This window comes from Orycteropus afer, unplaced genomic scaffold (assembly GCF_000298275.1).
Source record: "Orycteropus afer afer isolate SDZICR_OR568_19922 unplaced genomic scaffold, OryAfe1.0 scaffold00058, whole genome shotgun sequence".
Classification (NCBI taxonomy): Eukaryota; Metazoa; Chordata; class Mammalia; order Tubulidentata; family Orycteropodidae; genus Orycteropus; species Orycteropus afer.
Window position 1 is genome coordinate 13,387,946 of NW_006921645.1, and position 21,730 is coordinate 13,409,675.

Below are 21,730 nucleotides of genomic sequence, written 5' to 3' on the forward strand. Positions count from 1 at the left end.
GTGAACTGCTGTATGGAAAGTGAATTTGCTCTGTAAATCTTCATCCAAATCAGAATAAAAAATAAAATAAAATAAAATGCCTAGAATATATTTAACAAAGGAAGTGAAAGACTTGTATACTGAAAACTGTAAGACATGGCTGAAAGAAATTATGGGAGATTTAAATAAATGTAAAGACATCCTGTGTTCACAGATTAGAAGAATTAATATAAAGATGTTACTAATACTACTCAAAATTACCTACAGATTCAATATACTCTCTATCAAAATTCCAACAACCTTTTTGCAGAAATGGATAAACCTATTCTCAAATTCATACAAAATAGCAAAGAGAGAAAACTAGTTCAAATAAAGAACTTCCTTTTAGTAAATGAAGAGACTAAGCCTCTGTTAACAGGATAAATCATAATAGAGAACACCTTATTACTCAACAGATGAGGGCATTAGTCTCTATCAATGAGTCTGTCATTGTGTGATGCAGGCCATATTTTCTATGTTATAAAATAAAATAGTATCAAAATTTTAAAGAATAGCAAGGGCCTTGAATAGTTAAATGATTTTGAAAAAGATTTCCTGATTTCAAACCTTACTATAAAGATACAGTAATCAAAACAGAGTGGCACTGATATAACTACAAACATCCTGTTCAAATGAAACCATACATATATGGTCAAATAATTTTTGACAAAGATTACAAATCCATTTAATGGGGAAAGAAGTCTCTTCAATAACTGGTGCCAGGACAACTAGATGTCCATGTGCAAAACAATGACAATGGACCCATACCTCACATTACACAGGAAAATTAACTCAAATTATATCAAGGGTCTAAATATAAGAACTAAAACCATAAAACTCTTAGATGAAAACATATGAACAATGCTTTGGAACGTAACTTTTGACAATGGATTCTTAGACATAATATTAAAAACATTAGCAACAAAAGATAACAATAAAAATGGATTTCATCAAAATTAAAAATTTTGTGCAGAGGACTTTATCATGAAAGTGAAGAGACAACCTACAGAATGAGAGAAAATATTTGGTATCCTTGTAACTGGTAAGGGTTTAATACCTAGAATGTATAAAGAACTTATATTAACTCAGTAACAAAAACAATCCAATTAAAAATGGGCCAAAGACTTGAATAGATATTTCTCCAAAGATATACCAATGTCCAACAAGCACATGAAAAGATGTTCAGCATCATTCTCTTTAAGAAATTAAAATAGAGGGGGATCTATGTAGGAGATCCTGGATAGAAAGGGAGAACATGTGAAACAAAACTAAAAATCATTTGGGGAGAAAAAAAAAAGGGGGGGACCAGGTTTGCTGGTCTGATAGAGACTGGTAGAACCACTGAGACTATGGTCCCTAGCTGCCCTTCTGGTCTGGAATTGAACCCATACCTGTGGCTTCCAGCCAAACAGAGGACAGGCATATGAGCTGAACATTTACCTGAGGTAGATACACTCCTTGGAGAAAACAATTATGGGAGAAAGAACGGCTGTTTATGCACAGGGAGACAGCTCAGGGGGCAGGAGTACATGGAGGAATGGACACTGGGAAGAGGTAACTATCAGGAGGAAGTGGGAGGGGAGCTGTTGCATTGGAGTAAATTGTGGTCAATGTCATGAGACAACGTGTGTGTTAACTGCTGTATGGAAAGTGAATTTGCTCTGTAAATTTTCACCCAAATCACAATTTTAAAAAATAAATAGATAAAAAAATAAAGGAATGTAAATAAAACTTAAAAAAAAAAGGAAAATAACAACCAAAGAATGATACCGTTTCACTTCCACTGGGATAGCTATTATGAGAAAAGCAAAACATAACAAGTAATGGAGAGCCATGTAGAGAAATCAGAACCTTCAAGCATTGCTAGTGGGAATATAAAATGCAGTTGCTGTGTAAAACATTTAGTTGTTCCTCAAAAAAATCAAACACAGAGCTACCATATAAGCCATCAATTCCCTGCTAGATATATACCCAAAAGAAATTAAAAGCAGATACCTGTGCACAGATGTTCACTGCAGAATTATTTACAGTAGCCAAAGTGCAAACAACCCAAACAGCAACAGATGAATGGATAAACAAATGTATTACAGACATACAATGTAATATTATTCAGCCATAAAGAGAAATGAAGTTCTGATACATGCTACAATATGCATGGACCTTGAAAACATTTTACTAAGTGAAGTAAGTCAGAACCAAAATGACAAATACTGTATGAGTCAATTTATACGAAATATTCAGAACATCAAAATGCATAGAGAAAAGTTTGTCAGTGGTTATGAGGGGCTAGAGGAGCTCTGGTAGCATAGTGCCTAAGGCACTTGACTGCTAACTAGAAGGCTGGCTGTTCAAACCCACCAGCCACTCCTCGGAAGGAGCAATCTACTTTAGTAGTGGTACTGCCTTGGAAACCCAAGGAGGGGTCGCTATGAGTTATCCAACTCAACGGCACATAACAACAACAACATGAGGGGCTAGGAGGAAGGAGAAATAGGGAGTTATTGCTTAAGGAGTACTGCGTTTCCATTTAGGGTGATGAAAAATTTTTGGAAATGAATGCTGAGTAAACAGTATGGTGAATGTAATTAATGTTACTGAGCTGTACACTTAAGAGTGATTGAAATGGCAAGTTTTTTTCATTATATAAAAAAATGTATTTCCCCACAATAAAGAAAAAGCAAAGTAGACACAGGTGAAGACAGAGTAAGTAAACTGGAAGACAGATTTTTTTTTTTTAAATTATCTAGAATGAAGCCTAGAAAGACAAACAGATAACAAATTCACAAAAGATAGTAAGAGAAAACATAAATCGCCCAGCAAGAAGTTATAAGATAACATGTGCTTGAAATTCTAGAAAAACGAATAAAGAAAAGGACAAAAGTAGTATATGAAGAGAATATTACTGTTTATTTTCAAAAATTGATGAAGGACATCAAACCACCTACATAAAAATTTCAAATTTCTTTAAATAAATTTCTGTTAAATGGGTAACACTTATTAAAATGTTGTGAATTAACTGAGTGCCTAAATAATGATTTGACTTTTTTTTTTAATGTTCTCTTGCTGTTGTTAAACATATACATAGCAAAATACATAGAAATTCAACAGTTTCTACATATACAATTCAGTGACACTAATTACCGTCTTCAAGCTGTGCAGCCACTCTCATCTTCCTTTTCTGAGTTGTTTGTTCCCCAGTAACACAAACTCACTGTCCCTAAGGTTCCTATCTAATCTTTCAAGTTGCTGTTGTCTATTTGGTCCCATATAGGTTGTTTTTGTGTGTGTGTATGGTTTTTTTAAAAATATTTTTGTACATATTTTATTTAATATTATACTTAAGATTTTTCAACTTTCTTTTATTCCTTAACCACATATGTTGCTGACATATTTCTCTTGACTTTTTATTGTGATTTGGCTGAAAGTTTACATAGAAATTGATTTTCCATTCAAAAATTCATATACATTTTGTTTTGTGTCATTAACTGCAATCCCCACAAAGTAACAGCACTCTTCCCACTTCCTCCCTGTGACTTGGCTTTGACACTTGCACAGTTTTACCAGTAAGTCACAGAATCCTCACTATTATAAAGTTTAACTAAAAGTATTTTAGAAATACATGAACTCAAAATAGGTCTACAAAGAGAAAATGAAGAAGAGAGCATTAATCCATCCAGCTCAGAAGGTAGATAATATAGTTGGGATCCAAAACCTGAATTCTTGATTCTTAGAATAGATAACCTTAACTCTGTGCTTCCATTTTTTTAAGCTGTCTTTTTTTTGTTTTTTTGTAATACTAATTTAATTCTCCATGAATACAAAGACAGCAAATCTTTTCTGTTTTAATGTGAAATACACTAAAATAATTTTCTTCTTTTTCTGTGAGACCTACTAGATCATGTTCTACTCTGAAAAATTTAAAATAGTTTTCCGATGATAAAAAGAAAATAGATATTACAATCCAAGCATTTGTCATCACACAGTTTAAAAAAGGGTTAGCCTTAAAAGTCAGATAAAAGGACCCCATAAATTCAAAACCAAGCTATATTTCATTGATAGACAACAATTATAGTAAGGTTCCCATAATTTAATCAAACAGTATTTCTGAGGTACTGTGATTCTCCATAATATTACAGAGGTTAATGAGTGGCATGCCCTAAGACAGTAAGTCATTCTGACATTTAACAAGTCTAGAAGGGACTTGGGAGCTCTGGTAGCATAGTGGCTAAGACACTTGCCTGCTAACCAGACGGCTGGCGGTTCAAACCCACCAGCCACTCCTCGGAAGGAAGGTTGGGCAATCCTACTTCCGTAGTGATACTGCCTCGGAAACCCAAGGAGGGGTCGCTATGAGTCGGGGCTGACTCGATGGCACATAACAACAACAACAACATAACAGAAGGGACTTACAGTAAATAATTTCCCTTACCTGTGGTTCTAAGCTTACAATTCTTAGCAAGGCAGTATGGAAGAAGGATTTTGAAGAGGCAGACTTTATTAAAATGAAATAAGCATGTAAGGTACTAGCCTGTCATATGCAGCAATCATAAAGTTAAGGAGGAGGCTGATGGACTGTTCCACACTGATCTGGTGAGTAGAAGGAAGGCGTTTGTTCAGCTGATAGTAGATAGATGAGATGATAGTTTCAAGGCGGGACACGCTGATCTCGGTGTTATGGTCCAGTGTATTAAGGCCATTATCTCTGAAGGCTTCAATCATGTTCCAGATATCAACTAGATGAACTAAAAACACGAAAACAAAGTGTCAACTATTTTAAATTCTGGAGGTTCCTTCACAATTGGACACTTAAATTTATCAATTACTGTATTTTCACAGATAACACATCCACATATATAATGCACAGAACTAACAAAATTTAAGTAAAACAATTCTGGCATAGTGAGTCCATGCATATACTGTTCATATCGTTTAACATTTCCAAAAGTGAATTTCAGTCTCATTCACCTGTCCTATTACAGTAAATCATATTGACATGTTCATTATCTTTTGTTCTGTTCTTTATCCTGCTTGTGTGTGTGAAAATAGTTTGAAAATGTTACTTTTCATCGATATTATAGCAAAGGTATAAACCATGATGAAGAAGTCAAGTTTGGTAGTACTTGGAAATTAGAAAATAAACAATCAACACCGTACATGTGTTTCTATTAATGAGAAAATCTTATCAGAGTGTCTTAACTGAAACCATTAGATTATGTTATGTCTTCTTATTTCATAGTTTAATTATGTCTTCTTAAGAGTCAACTGAAGTCAGCAAAACCAAAAAAAAAAACCTCACTGCAGTCAAGTCATTTCCGACTCACAGTGGCCCTCCCTGGATTTCCAAGGCGTTATCTCTATGGGAGTAGTTTACCCAATCTTCCTTCCAAGGAGTGGCTGGTGCGTTTGAACCACTAGCCTTCCGGGTAGCAGTCAAATGCCTTAGGTATGTTAAAAAAAAAAAAAAAAATGGCATAGCATGCTTGTGAAAATAATGCACAGGGGGGAAGGTTGTACAGCTGGCAAAACAATGTGTAATAAGGACACTGTTTGGGGAAAAGATATGATAGTTTCTATATTTAAAAAAAGAAAATCTTTAGTCAAAACAAGAAAAACATTCTTTTAGGTTGCTGTTGACATCAAGGAGCCACTATAACAGTCCAGGACTCCCTCCAGACTTCATATTTAATTAACAGTTATTTCAGATCTCTGTAAGTAGGGACCCATGCAATTCCTAATGATAGGTAATTTGCGTGACTGCTAATGGGTATGTTTTTTTTCTGGGGTAATGAAAATGTTCCAGAATGGGAGCATGATGATGGCAGCACAACTCTACAAATATCCTAAGAAGGTCCACATGGTACACTTTAAGGGGTAAATTTTATGCTATATGAACTAGAGCTCAATTTAAAAGTGAGTTTAGAAGTAAAACGTATATTTCTAAAGATAGGTCACTGCATGAAAAAAGTTTAATTCCTCAGAAAGATATAAGCACTTCATACATGGACTTTTGGTAGCTCAATGCTTAAAGCACTCAGCTAGTAACCTAAACATATTGGCGACTTGAATCTATCAGTTGCTCCATGGGAGAAAGATGTCATTTGCTTCTGTAAAGATTACAGTCTTGGAAACCCTACAGAGCAGTTCTACTCTGTCCTATGTGATTGCAAGAAGTCAGAACTGATTTGACAGCAATGGATTTGGGGGGTTTTTTTGACATCTAATAACACAGCCTTAAAATATATAAAGCAACAATTAACAAAACCTCAAAGAGAAACAAAACTCACAGATTAATTGGATATATTAATATACCTCTCTCTGTGATTGGTAGCACAAACATAAAAAAAATTCAGTATAGACACAAAAGATTTAAACTTCACAACCAACAAAGCTGGCATAATAAGCACAATATGGAGTAGTTCTTCCAGTTCCTGGTGAATGTGCTTTATTTTGAAGTACACATATATTTTAAGAGTATTTATAAAAACTGACCATAGTGCTCGCTTGGGCAGCACACATACTAAAATTGGAACAATACAGAGAAGATTAACATGGCCCCTGCGCAAGGATGACACGAAAATTCATGAAGCGTTCCATATTTTTAAGCTTTTGTTTGAGAGGCATTGAATTTATGGTAATGGTGGCATAATATGAAAAATGTCATTAATGTCCTGAGCTATAAATGTGGAAGTTTTTATGTTGGTGAATGTCTCGATGTGTATGTTTTCACCACAATAAAAGTTAAAAAAAAAAGTATGAAGAAATAAAAAGGATAAGGTGGCTCCCCCCACCCCAAAAAAAAGGACAATAAGCAAATCTCAACAAGTTTCAATGGATTAAAATTATATAAATTGTGCTTTCTGATTAAAATACAAATAAGTTAAAAATCATTATCAAAAAAATAACTTTTAAAGTAAACCATATCTTTAGAAATTAAGACACAAGCTACCAAAAAAAAAAAAAAAAAAGCTACTAAAAAACTCACTTGACCTAAGACTATCCACAAAAAACCTGTAGCAAACATATTACTTAATAGTAAAATGTTCAAAGCCTTTGCTCTGATACTGGGAACGAGATAAGGAATATTCACTGTCACCATTTCATTGTACTTGAAGTCCTAACCAGATTAAATACTCGGAATAAAGTAATAATTGCTTTAAGTATTAGAAATGAAAAATAGAACTGTCATTATCAGAAATGACAGAATTGTTTACATAAAAAAATATATTCTACAGATAAATTATTAAAATTAACAAATGACTTCAGAAAAATTGCTAGATACAAGATCAAGATATCAAAAAAAGTCAGTAACAGACAGTGAAACTTAAAGGTATTATTTAAAAAAATATCATAAGCCATCAAAGATCTAGAAATAAATTCAATGTAAGGTCACTATAAAGAGATCTCTAGAAAGAACTCTAGAAACATTACTGACAGAAATAAATGGATATACCATGTCCACAGAAGAAAAACATAATATTGAAATATGTTCATTCTTTCTAAATTCCTAAATAAATTCAATGCAGTCCCAATCAAAATTATGGCAAAACTGTACATTATAAGGGTGAATTTTTCTATATTTTAATAAAAAAGATAAATAATCCAAATGGTTTTTTTAATAGAAATTAACATATTCTAAGAGTTATATAAAAATAAATGTAAAGAACCAAGATTATCCCGGAAAATCTTAAAAAAAGAAAATAACAGAAGATGGAAGACTTCCTCTACAAGTCATCAAGGCTTGTTATAAAGCTATATAAATAAGATAGTGTGGTTATTGGAACAAGGATAGACAAACAGACAAATGGAATACAATAGACGACAAACAGACTAGTCATCCAAGAACATTACTATGAACACTGTTCTATATTTCTCCTAATGACATTGAGATTCTGGACCAGTGAAGAGAAAGAATGGTTTTTCAATAAACAGTGTAGGGAACTATTAAAAACACACATGAAAAACCGAAATGTGATTCCAGGTTACACTGTCATTGTCACTCTTAGGTGCTGTCAATTTGGTTCCAACTCATAGTGACCCTATGTGTAACAGAACAAAACTCCACCCCGTCCTGAGCCATCCTCACAATCACTGCCATGTTTCAGCCCATTCTTACAGTCACTTTGTCAATTCATCTTGTTGAGGCTCTTTTCTCTTCGTTAGCCCTCTACTTTTCCAAACATGATGTCTTTCTCCAGAGAGTGATCCCCCTGATAACATATCCAAAGTACGTGAGACAAAGTCTTGGCATCCTCACTTCTAAGGAGCATTCTGCCTATACTTCTTCCAAGATGGATTTGTTCAGTCTTCTAGCAGTCCATGGTCTTAGCCTGTGATACAACAGAGTTTGGCACTGCTTAGGAATGGAAGGAATGTCAGTGCTGCTGAGCAGAGCGAATGAAGGTCAGACAGGGGTTATGAGAGTCTGGAGGATAAGGCAGAGGCCTCATCATGCAGGACCCAGGGGGCTTCATAAGGACTTTGAATCCTTTAAGTGCCAAGGGATATAAATCATTGAAGAGTTTCAAGCAGGCAAATATATCATTCATGACAAACTAGGAGCAGGATCTGAGTGGAATGCTTTGGGATGGTATTAGGTGTTAAGGCATTTTGTCCAAGACTGAAAAGAGTTATGCACATAAATTTAAATGACAAGGTAACAATTTCATACATTTTGTAACTGCAGTAAAACATTGCTTGCTGATTCACAAATCTCACCCTCTCAGATAACTGAATCCAGCAGGAGGTGATGGGAAGTTCTGCAGATCTTTATAGCCTCATCTTCTTAGGAATTCAACATATCTTACTGCAGGAACGAAGGTGGTGAAAGGGCACTTAGGGTATAAGTTATTTACTTAGAAGTATATATTTCCCTGGGTGGCACCAACAGTTAGCACTCAGCTACTAACCAAACATTTGAGAATTCAAACTCACCCTTTCTGGTGGAAATTTCTTTTAATTCTCTTTGGCATTTATATAATCTTGTATCGATCTTCTTTTTTTCCCATCTGATGAAGAAAACTTAATTCCATCATCGTAACACACATATGGATTTACTTGGGAGTCAAGATCTGAATATTTTTAGATTGAGGTCTCATCAAAGCCTCATCAAAGCCTCAGTAAACACCAAATAGTCACATAGCTGGAAGTTCCTGGATAGGTATTCAATATTCTTTGCCAACACCACAGTTCAAACACATCAATTCTTCGATCTTCCTTATTCATTGTCCAGCTTTCATAAGCACATACGGTGACTGAAAATGCCATGGCTTGAGTATGGAAAACCTTGCTCTTCAAAGTGAGATCTTTGTTCTTTAACACTACAAAGAGGTCTTTTGCAGCAGATTTGCCCAGTTTAATACATAGTTTGATTTCTTCACTGCTGCTTCCATGGGTGTTGATTGTAGAGCAAAGGAAAATAAATACTTGACAACTTCAATCTTTTCTCCATTTATCATTATGTTGTTTATTGGTCTTGTTGTGAATACTTCTGTCTTCATTATGTTGAAATTTAACCTATACTTTAGTCTTTGATCTTCACTAGTAAGTGCCTCACGTCTTCTTCACTTTCACCAAGGTTGTATCATTCGCACAATGCAGCCTGTTAATGAGCCTTCCTCCAATCCATGACACTGTATTCTTCTTCATACAGTCCAGCTTCACCAATTATTTGCTCAGCATACAGACTGAATAAGTATTGTAAAAGGATACAACCCTGAAACACACCTTTCCGGGTTTTCAGCCATGCAGTATGCCCTTGTTCTCTTCAAACGACTGTCTGTGGGTCTATACACAGGTTCAGCACGAGAATAAGAAAATGTTCTTGAATTCCCACTTTTACTATGTTATCCGTAATTTATTATGATCCACACAAATGCATCTGGATAGTTAGCAAAACACTAGTACACATCTTTCTGGTATTCTCTGCTTTCAGTTAAGATCCATCTGACATCAGCAGTGATTTCATTCATTGCACGTCCTCTTCTGAATTCAGCATGAATTTCTGGCAGTTCCTAGTTGATGCACTGCTGTGATTATTTTTTAAATATCTTCAGCAAAGCTTTATTTGCATGTGATATTCTTTAATGATTTCTACATTCTGTTGGATCACCATTTCCTGGAGTGGAACTCTTCTACTCGGTAGGCCAGGAAGATGTCTTCCAAATTTCTTGGCATAGACAAGTGAACGTTTTCAGCACTGCATTTGTTGTTCAAACATCTCAATTGGTATTCTGTCAATTCCTAGATAGTTGGTTTTTGCTGATGCAGCTTGAACTAATTCCTTTCATACCATCAGTCCTTGATCAGATGCTACCTCCTCAAATGGCTGAATGTCAACAAATTCTATTTGGTATGATGACTTTGTGTATTCTCTTAATGCTGCCTGCATTATTCACTATCTTGTCCATAACCAAAACCAAACCAAACCCATTGCCAGCAAGTCAATGCCAACTCATAGTGACCCCCACTGGGTTTCCAAGGCTATAAATCTTTACTGAAGTAGATTGTCCCATCTTCTTTCTGTGGAGTGGCTGTTGGGTTTGAACTGCAGACCTTCTGGTTAGCAGCCAAATGCCTTATCCATAGAATCCTTCAATATTGTAACTTGAAGCTTGAATTTTTTTCTTCTATTTTTCCAGCTTGAGAAATGCCAAGTTTTGTTCTTCTCTTTCAGTTTTCTAACTCCAGGTCACTGTACATTTCATTGTAATACTTTACTTTGTCTTCTCAAGTTGTCTTTAAAATGAGCTGTTCAGCTTTTACTTCATCATCTCTCCCTTTCACTGTAGGTATTCAACATTGAAGAGTAAGTTTCAGCATATCTTCTGACATTCATTTTGGCTTTTTCTTTCTTTCCTGTTGTCTGAGTTCTCTACTGCTGCTATAACAGAACTACCACAAGTAGATGGCTTTAACAAACAAGAATGTAATAATATTTTACAATTAGGAGGCTACAAGTATGAACTCAGAGTGCCAGCTCCAGGGCTGGGTGAAGGCCCTTTGACCTTGGGCTTCAACTTTGCCTCTTGTTCCAACTTCACTAGAGCTAGAGGAGTCTCTTAACCTGCACAGCTGCTGGCTGCTGAGGCTGATGAACCCAAGATTGGCAGGAAAAATGGCACAATCCTAAGATCAGGAGGGAACAAGGCAGGCTACTGATTCAAGTCCAGGAAATGGAAATGAAGACTCAGCCAAATGCCACATCCATAATGTGCCAAAAAGCTAGAGACTACTACCAAAATTTCTGCATATATATTGGAAGCATGCCACACCTCAAAGGCAACTCCTTTTCCACTGCAAAAGAATATTTCAAGATATATCCTGAAGGACAATGCTGTCAGTAACAGGATAATACCCATATACCTACAAGGAAGACCAGTTAATACTACTATTATTCAAATTTACACACCAACCACTAAAGCCAAAGATGAAGAAATTGAAGATTTTTTACCAACTTCTGCAGTCTGAAATTGACCAAACATGCAACCAAGATAATTGATTACTAGTGCTTGGAATGTGATAGTTGGAATTAAAGAAGCAGCATCAGTAGTTGGAAAATATGGCCTTGGTGACAGAAATGACACCAGAGACTGCATTCAGAATTTAGCAAGATCAAGGACTTATTTGTTGCAAATATCTTTTTTCAACAACATAAGCAGTGATTGTACACATGGACCTCAACAGATGGAATACAAAGGAATCAAACTGACTACATCTGTGGAAAGAGGCACTGGAAAAGCTCAATATCATCAGTCAAAACAAGGCCAGGAGCTGAATATGAAACAGACCATCAATTGCTCATATTCAAGCTGAAGTTGAAGCGAAAGAATTAAAACATATCCAGAAGAGTCAAGATACAACTTTGATTATATTCCACCTGAATTTAGAGACCATCTGAAGAACAGATTTGACCCACTGAACACCGATGACTAAAGACTAGACAAGTTGTGAGATGACAAGAATATCATACATAAAGAAAGCAAAAGGTCATAAAAAAGACAAGAAAGGAAGAAAAGACCAACATGGATAGCAGAAGAGACTCTGAAATTTACTCTTGAATGGAGAGTAGCTAGAGTAAATGGAAGAAATGATGAAACAAAAGAGGTGAACAGAAGATTCCAAGAGGTAACTTAAGATAAAGTATTATAAAGAAACATGTGAAGACCTAGTTATAAACCAAAAGGGAAGAACAGCCTCAGCATTTCTCAAGCTGAAAGATCTGAAAAAAAATTCAAGCCTAAAGTTGTAATATTGAAGTATTCTATAGGCAAAATATTGAACAATGCAGGAAGCATCAAAAGATGATGGAATACACAGAATTACCAAAAAGAAATGATCAATGTTCACCCTTTTCAGGAGGCAGCATATGATCAAGAACGAATGGTACTGAAAGAAGAAATCCAAGTGGCACTGAAAGTAATTGGCCAAAAACAAGTCTCCAGCAACTGACAAAACACCCACTAAGATGTTTGAACAAATGGATGCAGCACTGGAGACACTTGCTCATTTATGCCTAGAAACTTGGAAAACAGGTACCTGGCCAACAAACTGGGTAAGATCCATCCTCATTACCATTCCAAAAAAAGATAATCCAAAAGAATGTGTAAATTATCAAACAATATCATTACTACCACACGCAAGTAAAATTCTGAAGATAATTAAAAAAACAGTTGTAACACTCAGGGAACTGCCAGAAATGCAAGTCAAATTCAGAATGAGAAGTATCATTGCTGATGTCAGATAGATCTTGGCTGAAAGCAAAGAATATCGGAAAAATGTTTACCTGTGTTTATTGACTATGCAAAAGCATTCCACTGTGTGGATCATAACAAATTATGGATAACATTGAGAAGAATGTTCAGAATACTTAATTGTGCTGACAAAGAAGCTGTACATAGACTAAGAGGCAGTCATTCAAACAGAACAAGAGGATATTGAATGGTATAAAATCACAAAGGTGGGACATCTGGTAAGATGGCAAAATAGGCAGACAACCTACACAGACTCTCTTCAACAAAGAAATCAGAAACCAATTGCCCCATACACAGAAGATAATCCTGAAGCTCTGAACTTTGAAAGGCAGTGAAGTGTAGTAAATTACCTGGTATGGATTTTCTAGCCATAAGCCTTCTGCAGTCTGAAATAGACCAAACATGCAACCAAGATAACTGATTAAACTCCGTGGTGGAATTGGCCATGAACAACCAAGTGGCTCCTGATTATTAGTTATACACCTGTTGGGAGCAGCACAAAGTAATTTTCTGGGAAGTTCACTCTCTCTCAGGTGTATGGAATTCTGAAGTTGGGATTGGTTAGTTTGGCCACTCTGCCAGGCTCAAAAGAAGGCCTCCTAGAGGCAGAAGGGGTCTAGCTCTCTGACTGCTGGCTGAGAAAGACATGCTGCTGAGAGAATGTGCTCCTGAGAGACACACAATGCTGAGAAAGAGACACGAGAGACATGCATTGCTGAGAGAGAGAGAGACACTGAGAGACATGCATTGCTGAGAGAGATACCAAGAGACATGCATTGCTGGGAGAGAGAATGAGAGAGACTGTTGTCTGAGAGATGGTGGACTGAGAGAGACTGAGAATTTATCCTGAACTTGAATTGTAGCCTGTGCTTCCCTAATAAACCCTATAATCTGTGAGTTCTGTGTGGCCACTGCAGCAAATTATATAACCCAGCAGAGGTGCTGGGTGCTGTGGGAGGAACGGATGGTGTCAGGGCTAAAGGAAGGTAGCATGTCTGGCCTCGGAGGGATAGGCCTTAGGCTACTGATGGTGATTCTGTCTTCTTCTTGTGGGGTCAGAGGAGGTCAGAAGATGCAGCCTCCCTGCCTCTTTGGCACACAGGGTACAAAAGTGGATTGAACTCTACTTACTAGTAGAGGAACCTGAATGAAAACAGTGAGGAAGAAGACAGATGGAGCTGTAGATTGTCAGCTATCCTGATGGCATGGACAGGCTGAATATTTCCAAGTGGTGTTAGGACCTGAGAATTAACCTAAAAATTGGCCCTGCTCGCCAAGACCTACATGGATGACAACACTGGTGGCTAATGACTAAAATGGGAAACAGCAAAGGAGACTACCTGAGCTGTGCACTTCTGACTGCACAGCAATTTTGATTGTTTTCAAGCAGTGGCCATTTTGGGTATTTAAAGTGACAAAATTCTCATGCAGATTCCAGGGACCTAAGAATAGGGTCGACTTGACCTGAACAGCACAGACACACAGGAGGCTGACAAATGGAAAGGAGACAGGTGATGAGTGAATAATACAGCCAACTAGAAAATAAAGAACAATATCCTGCTTACTCCATACACCCAAATAAAATGAAATCTTGGGCAAATCACTCCAACATACAATCACCAATTAAATATAAACACAAAAATGTCACAATGTCTCAGAGACAACTGACCATCACTATCCACATAAAGAAACAAGATAAAGCAGTAGAGTCAAAGGACCAGGATACAGACCCAGAACACATCTCTGAGGAAGCAGCAGCATTGGAATTCCCAGATAAGGAATTCAAAAGAATTATATTTAAGTACCTTCAACAGACTGAGAGACAGATCAAGGAAAACATTGACAAAATTGATGAAAATACATAAAAAAAACCCTTGAACAATTCTGGAAGACAATACAAGAACAAAAAGACAAAATATGAAAAATTAGAAATGATACAAAATCAAAAGATAGAAATCTAGAAGATTAATAAGTTTGCAGAAACAGATAACACATTGAATGGGCAAAGGAGTAGAACTAAATCAATGGAAGACAGAATTATTGAGATTGAAGGCAAATACCTCAATACTTCTTTGGAAAGGGATCAATCAGAAAAAAATATCAAAATAAAATGAAGAAAGCCTAAAATTCATGAGGGATGCCATCAAAAAGAATAACCTATGTGTAATCGGAATTCCAGAACAGGAAAAGACAAATAAAACCACAGACAAAATTGTTGAAGATTTGTTGGAAGAGAATTTTCCTGGTATTATGAAAGATGAGAATATATCCATTCAAGAAGTCCAACGAATCCCAAAAGAAAATCACCAAGACATATCATCATCAAACTCACCAAAAACAGAGACAAAAAAAGAATCCTAAAAGCAGCACAAGAAAAACAAAAAAGTTACCTACAAACAGCAACCAATAAGAGTACGTTCTGATTTCTCAGCAGAAACCACACAGATGAAAAGGCGATGGGATGCTACATATAAAACCCAGAAAGAGAAAATTTTCCAATCAAGAATTATATACGCAACAAAATTGTCCCTTAAATATGATGGTGAAATTAGGACATTTCCAGATAAGCCAAAATTAAGGGAATTTGTTCTAACCAGACCAACCTTACAAGAGATGATAAAAGGGAGTCCTTTACAGAGAACCAATAATAGCAAACAACAACTGACCATTAACACACATGACAACATAACCCAGAAACCAACCCAGTTACAGAAGTATCCAAAGTAAGTAAGTTTACAAGACTGTAAGCAGGGAGCCAGACATATCAATTGACAAATAAAGACAACTACAAACCAAACAGAGGGGAAAAAATGTGTAGTTACAGAATTCCTAAATGGTGAGGAAGTCAAGACAATTACAAGATAGAATGGACTGTTCTAAACTTGGGAAGAAAATTATAAATCACAGGGTAACCTCAAAGAAAAATGATAAAGTTTCACATCAAAAAAAAAAAAAAGACAAGCACAAATATTTAGTAAATACTAAAATAAAAGCAACAAAGGAAGTGATGACAAGATTTATAAACAAAACTAACCCAACACAGAAAACTATATGGAACAAAGAAATCAACAACACCATGAAAAAATGCATAACAAAATGGTGCCATCAAGTCATCTCTGAGTCATAGTGACTTTACATACAACAGAACAAAACACTGCCTAGGCCTGTGCCATCCTCACGATTCTTGCTATACCTGAGCCCATCACTGCAGCCACTGTGTCAAATCCATCTTGTTGAGGGTCTACCCCTTTTTCATTTTTCCAGGGAATGGTTCCTTCTGATAGCATGACCAAAATAGATGAAATAGTTTGGCCAGTCTGGCTTCCAAGGAGCATTCTGGATACACTTCTACCAGGGGAAAGATGTGTTAGTTCTTTTAGCAATCCATGGTACTCTCAGCATTCTTCACCAACACCACAACTCAAAAGCATCAACTCTTCTTGAGTTTTCTTTATTCACTGTCTGGCTCTCACATGCATAAGAGGCAACTGAAAATACCATGGCTTGGGTTAGGCACACCTTAGTCCTCAAAGAGACATCTTTGCCCTTCAGCACTTCAAAGAGGTCTTTTGCAGCAGATTTGCCCAATGCAATACATCGTCTGATGTCGTGATTGCTGCTTCCACTAGTGTTGATTGTAGAATGAATATGAAGTTCTTAAGAACTTCAGTCTTTTCTCTGTTTATCATGAAGATGCTTATTGGTCCAGTTGTGAAGATTTTTGTTTTCTTTATATGGAGGTGTAATCCATACTGTGGAAAACAAATTTGTACTTGTCGATAACTACACTGAATGTCAATGGATTAAATGCACCACTCGAGATGGAGAGCTGCAGACTGGATAAGAAACTATAACCCATTAATATGCTCTCCACTAGAGACACATCTTAGGGACAAAGACAAAAATAGACTTTAAAAAAAAAATCAGAGGTTGGAGAAAGATATACCAAACAAATGACAACCATAAAAAAAGCAGGAGTGGCAGTATTAATTTCTGATAAAATTGATTTTAAGACAAAAATCACCATATGAGACAAGGAAGGACATTATATAATGATTAAAGAATTGACTGAACAAGAGGTTATAACAATAATACATATCTATGCACCCAATGAAAGAGCCCCAAAATACATAAATCAGACTTTAACAGAATTAAAACACAGATAACTTCACAGTCACAGTAGAAGACTTTAATACACCACTTTCAATCAAAGATAGAACAAATGGAAACAGACTTAAAGACGCAGAACTAAACAATACAATCCACCAACTTGACCTTACAGACATCTACAGAGCACTTCACCCAAAAACAGCACGACATACATTCTTTTCCGGAATGTGAAACATTCTCCAGGACAGACCATATGTTAGGCCACAAAGCAAGCCTTAAGACATTTAAAAACACTGAAATGCTGCAAAGCATCTTCTCTGATTACAAAGCTTTAAAATTAGAAATCAACAACAGGAAGATCAATTGAAAAAGAACAAACACATGGAAACTAAATAACACCATCCTTGAAAATGACTGAGTATTAGAAGAAAAAAAATTTTTTTAAAGTCTTGAATCAAACAAGAATGAAATCACAACATACCAAAATCTTTGGGACACAGCAAAAGCAGTCATCAGAGCCCAATTTACAGCAATAAATGTACACATCAATAAAGAAGAAAGAGCCAAAATTAAACACCTTAACCCAACATCTCCAACAATTAGAAAAAGAGCAGGAAAAAAGCCAACAGTCACCATTAGAAAAGAAATAATAAAGATTTCAGCAAAAATAAATGAAACAGAAACTACAGAGACAAAAGAAAAAAAAAATGAACACAAGACAAGAAGTTGGTGTTTTGAAAACATTAATAAAATTGACAAACCAGTGGCAAATTTAACAAAGGAAAAGAGGCAGAGAATACAAATAGCATGAATAAGAAGCGAATTGGGTGACATCACAACAGAACCAACAGAAATTAAAAGGATACTATGAAGAACGATACTCCAACAAATTTGAAAATCTAGAAGAAACACACAGATTTCCAGAAACCTACTACTTACATTTTGTTCAAACATCTCAATGGGTAATCCATCAATTCCTGGAGCCTTTTGTTCTTTGCAAATTGCTTCAGTGCACCTTCAACTTCTTCTCTCAGTACCACTGGTTCTTGATCATATGCCACCTCCTGAAATGGATGAACATCGACCAATTCTTTTTGGTACAGGGATTCTGTGTATTCCTTCCATCTTCTTTTGATACCTCCTGCATCATTCAATATTTTTCCCATAGAATCTTTCAATATTGCAACTCAAGGCTTAAATTTTTCCGTCAGTTCTTTCAACTTGAGAAAGGCCGAGCATGTTCTTCCCTTTTGGTTTTCTAACTCCAGGTTTTTGCACATTTCATTATAGTAATTGGCTTTGTCTTCTCAAGCTGCTCTTTTAAATCTTCTGTTCAGCTCTTTTATCCTGCCGATTCTTCCATTTGCTTTAGCTACTCTTTGCTCAAGGGCAAGTTTCAAAGTCTCTTCTGACATCCATTTTGGTCATTTCTTCTTTTCTTTTCTTTTTAATGACCTCTTGCTTTCTTCATGGATGATGTCATTGATGTCATCCCACAATTCTTCTGGTTTTCAGTCACTAGTGTTCAATGCATCAAATCTATTCTTTAGCTGGTCTTAAATTCAGGAGGGGTATAATCAAGATCAAGAAGCTCTGGTAGCATAGTGGCTAAAGCACTTGACTGCTAACCAGAAGGCTGGCGGTTCAAACCCACCAGCCACTCCTTGGAAGGAAGGTTGGGCAATCCTACTTCGTAGTGATACTGCCTCGGAAACCCAAGGAGGGGTCGCTATGAGTCGGGGCTGATTCGACGGCACACAACAACAACAACAAAATAATCAAGATCATATTTTGGCTCTCATGGACTTGTTTTAATTGTCTGCAACTTCAAGTTGAACTTGCATATGAGCAGTTGATGGTCTGTTCCACAGTCAGCTCTTGGCCTTGTTTTGGCTGAAGATACTGAGTTTTTCCATTGCCCCCTGCCACAGATGTAGTCAATCTGATTCCTATGTATTCCATCTGGTGAAGTCCACATGTATAGCTGCCATTTGTCTTGCTGAAAAAATGTATTTGCAACGAATAAGTCATTGGTCTTGCAAAATTCTATCATGTGATCTCCAATGTTATTTTTGTCACCAAGGCCAAATTTTCCAACTACTGGTGATTCTTCTTTGTTTCCAACTTTTGTATTTAGTCACTAATGATAATTAACATATCTTGATTGCACATTTGGTCAATTTCAGACTACAGAAGTTGATAAAAATTTTTCAATTTCCTCACCTTTGGCTTTAGTGGTTGGTGCATAAATTTGAATAATAGTCATATTAACTGGTCTTCCTTGTAGGCATATAGATGTTCTCCCATCACAGACAGCACTGCACTTCAGGACAGATCTTGAAACATCCTTTGTGATGATGAATGCCATGCTACTCCTCTTCAAATTGTCATTCCTGGCATAGTAGACCATATGGTTGTCTGATTCAAAATGGCCAAAACTGGTCCATTTCAGCTCATTAATGCCTAGGATATCAATCTTTATATGTTCCATTTCATTTTTGACAACTTCCCATTTTCCTAAATTCATACTTCATACATTCCACATTCCTATTATTAATGGATGTTTGCAGCTGTTTCTCCTCAATTTGAGTCGTGTCATATCAGCAAATGGAGATCTCAAAAGCTGTACTTTATCCATATTAGTAAGGTTGGTCCTACTCCGATGATGCAGCTCTTCCCTAGTCTTATTTTGAAAGCCTTCTGACCTAAGGGGTTTGTTTCAACAAATGGATGTCCCACTGGCGGCACTCACTCGGTTATGCCTAGAGATCTGGAAGACTGCTACCTGGTCAAATGAATGGAAGAGATTCTTATTTGTGCCGATTCCAAAGAAAGGTGATCCCACAGAATGTGGAAATTATCAAACAATACCATTAATATTGCACGCAAGTAAAATCTTACTGAAGATAATTCTAAAATGGTTGCAGCAGTATATTTACAGAAAACTTCCAGAGGTGCAGGCTGGATTCAGAAGAGGACATGGAATGAGGGATATCATTGCTGATGTCAGATGGATCTTGGCTCAAAGCAAAGAATACCAGAAAGATGTTTCCTTGTATTTACTGACTATGCAAAAGCATTTGATTGTGTGGATCCTAAAAAAATTATGGATAACATTGAGAAGAATGGGAATTCCAGAACATTTGATTGTACTCATGAGGAACCTATACATAGACCAGGAGGCTGTCATTCAAACAGAACAAGGGGACACTGCATGGTTTAAAATTAAGAAGGGAGTATGTCAGGATTGTATCATTTTGCCATATTTATTCAATCTATATGCTGAGCAAATAATCCAAGAAGCTGGACTATATGAAGAAGAACATGGCATCAAGATTAGAGGAAGGCTCATTAACAGCCTGCGATATGCTGATGACACAACTTTGCTTGCTGAAAATGAGGACAACTTGAAGCATATACTAATGAAGATTGAAGACTATAGTCTGCAGTATGGATTGCATCTCACTATAAAGAAAACAAAAATTCTCACAAATGGACATATAAGCAGCATCCCAATAAATGGATAAAAGACTGAAGTTGTCAAAGACTTCACATTGCTTGGTTCTACAATCAATGCCAATGGAAGCAACAGTCAGGACATCAGATGACATACAGCACTGGGCAATCTGACTACAAAGGACCCCTTTCAAGTGCTGAAAAACAAAGATATCTCCTTGAGAACTAAGGTATGCCTGATACAAGACACGATATTTTCAATCACCTCATATACATGTGAGAGCTGGACAATGGACAAAAAGAAGACTGAATAAAAATCGATGCTTTAGAGATATGCTGCTGCTGAAGGTTGCTGAAAGTACCATGGACTGCTAAAAGAACTAACAAATCTGTCCTGGAGGAAGTACAGCCAGAATGCTCATTGGACGCTAGAATGGCCAGACTTTGTCTCACCTACTTTGGTCATGTTGTCAGAAGGAACCATTCCCTGGAGAAGGATGTCATGCTTGGTAAGGTGGAGGTCAACAACAGAGGGGAAGGCCCTCAACAAGATGGACTGACACAGTGGCTGCGGCAATGGGCTCAAGTATAGCAGGGATCGCGGAGCTGGCATGGGACAGTGCAGCGTTTCGTTTTGCTGTGCACAGGGTCACCATGAGTCGGAGACAACTTGACAGCATCTAACACCACTACCACCACTACTTACCTAAACTAACAAGACTGAGGTGGGAAATTTGAACAGACCCATAACAAAAGAAGAAATTAAACAGGTCATTAAAAAATTACAAACAAATAAAAATCCCTGACCCAGATGGTTTCACTGGAGAATTCCACCAAATGTTCAGACAAGAACTGGTATCAGTCCTACTCAAACCACTGCAGAACACAGAAAAGAATGGAATCCTCCCAAGTTCTTTTCATGAAGCAAGCATAACCTTGATACCAAAACCAGGCAAAGACATCACTCTAAAGGAAAACTACAGACCAATAGCCCTCATGAATACAGATGCAAAAACTTCACAAAATCCTAGCCAACAGACTCCAACAACATATCAAGAAAATCATTCATTATGACCAAATGGGGTTCATATCAGGTATGCAAGGATGCTTCAACAGTAGAAAAACAATCAACATCATCCACCACACGAATAAAACAAAGGAAAAGAACCATATGATCCTATCAATCAACACAGAAAAGGCATTTGATAAAACCAAACACATATTCCTGATAAAAACTCTCAGCAAAGTAGGAATAGAAGGGACATTCCTCAACATAATAAAGGGCATCTATGCAAAACCAACAGCCAACATTATTCTCAATGGAAAGAGACTGAAACTATTCCCCTTTTGAACAGGAACCAGACAAGGATGCCCGCTATCACCACTTCTGTTCAACA

The 21,730-nt window shown here is 36.6% G+C and overlaps 1 protein-coding gene and 1 non-coding gene across 2 annotated transcripts in view; one reads left to right on the plus strand and one right to left on the minus strand.

The window, feature by feature from the left end:
- DTNB (dystrobrevin beta) overlaps nt 1-21,730 on the minus strand; it is a 511,730-nt gene that overhangs the window by 477,477 nt on the left and 12,523 nt on the right. The window contains exon 3 of the mRNA XM_042780738.1: nt 4,547-4,760. Within this exon, the coding sequence (XP_042636672.1) occupies nt 4,547-4,760 (214 nt within the window). The remainder of the gene's footprint in view (nt 1-4,546; nt 4,761-21,730) is intronic.
- Nucleotides 6,512-6,618, plus strand: LOC122149889. Its single transcript, XR_006163381.1, has one exon. It is a non-coding gene; the product is annotated as a U6 spliceosomal RNA (small nuclear RNA).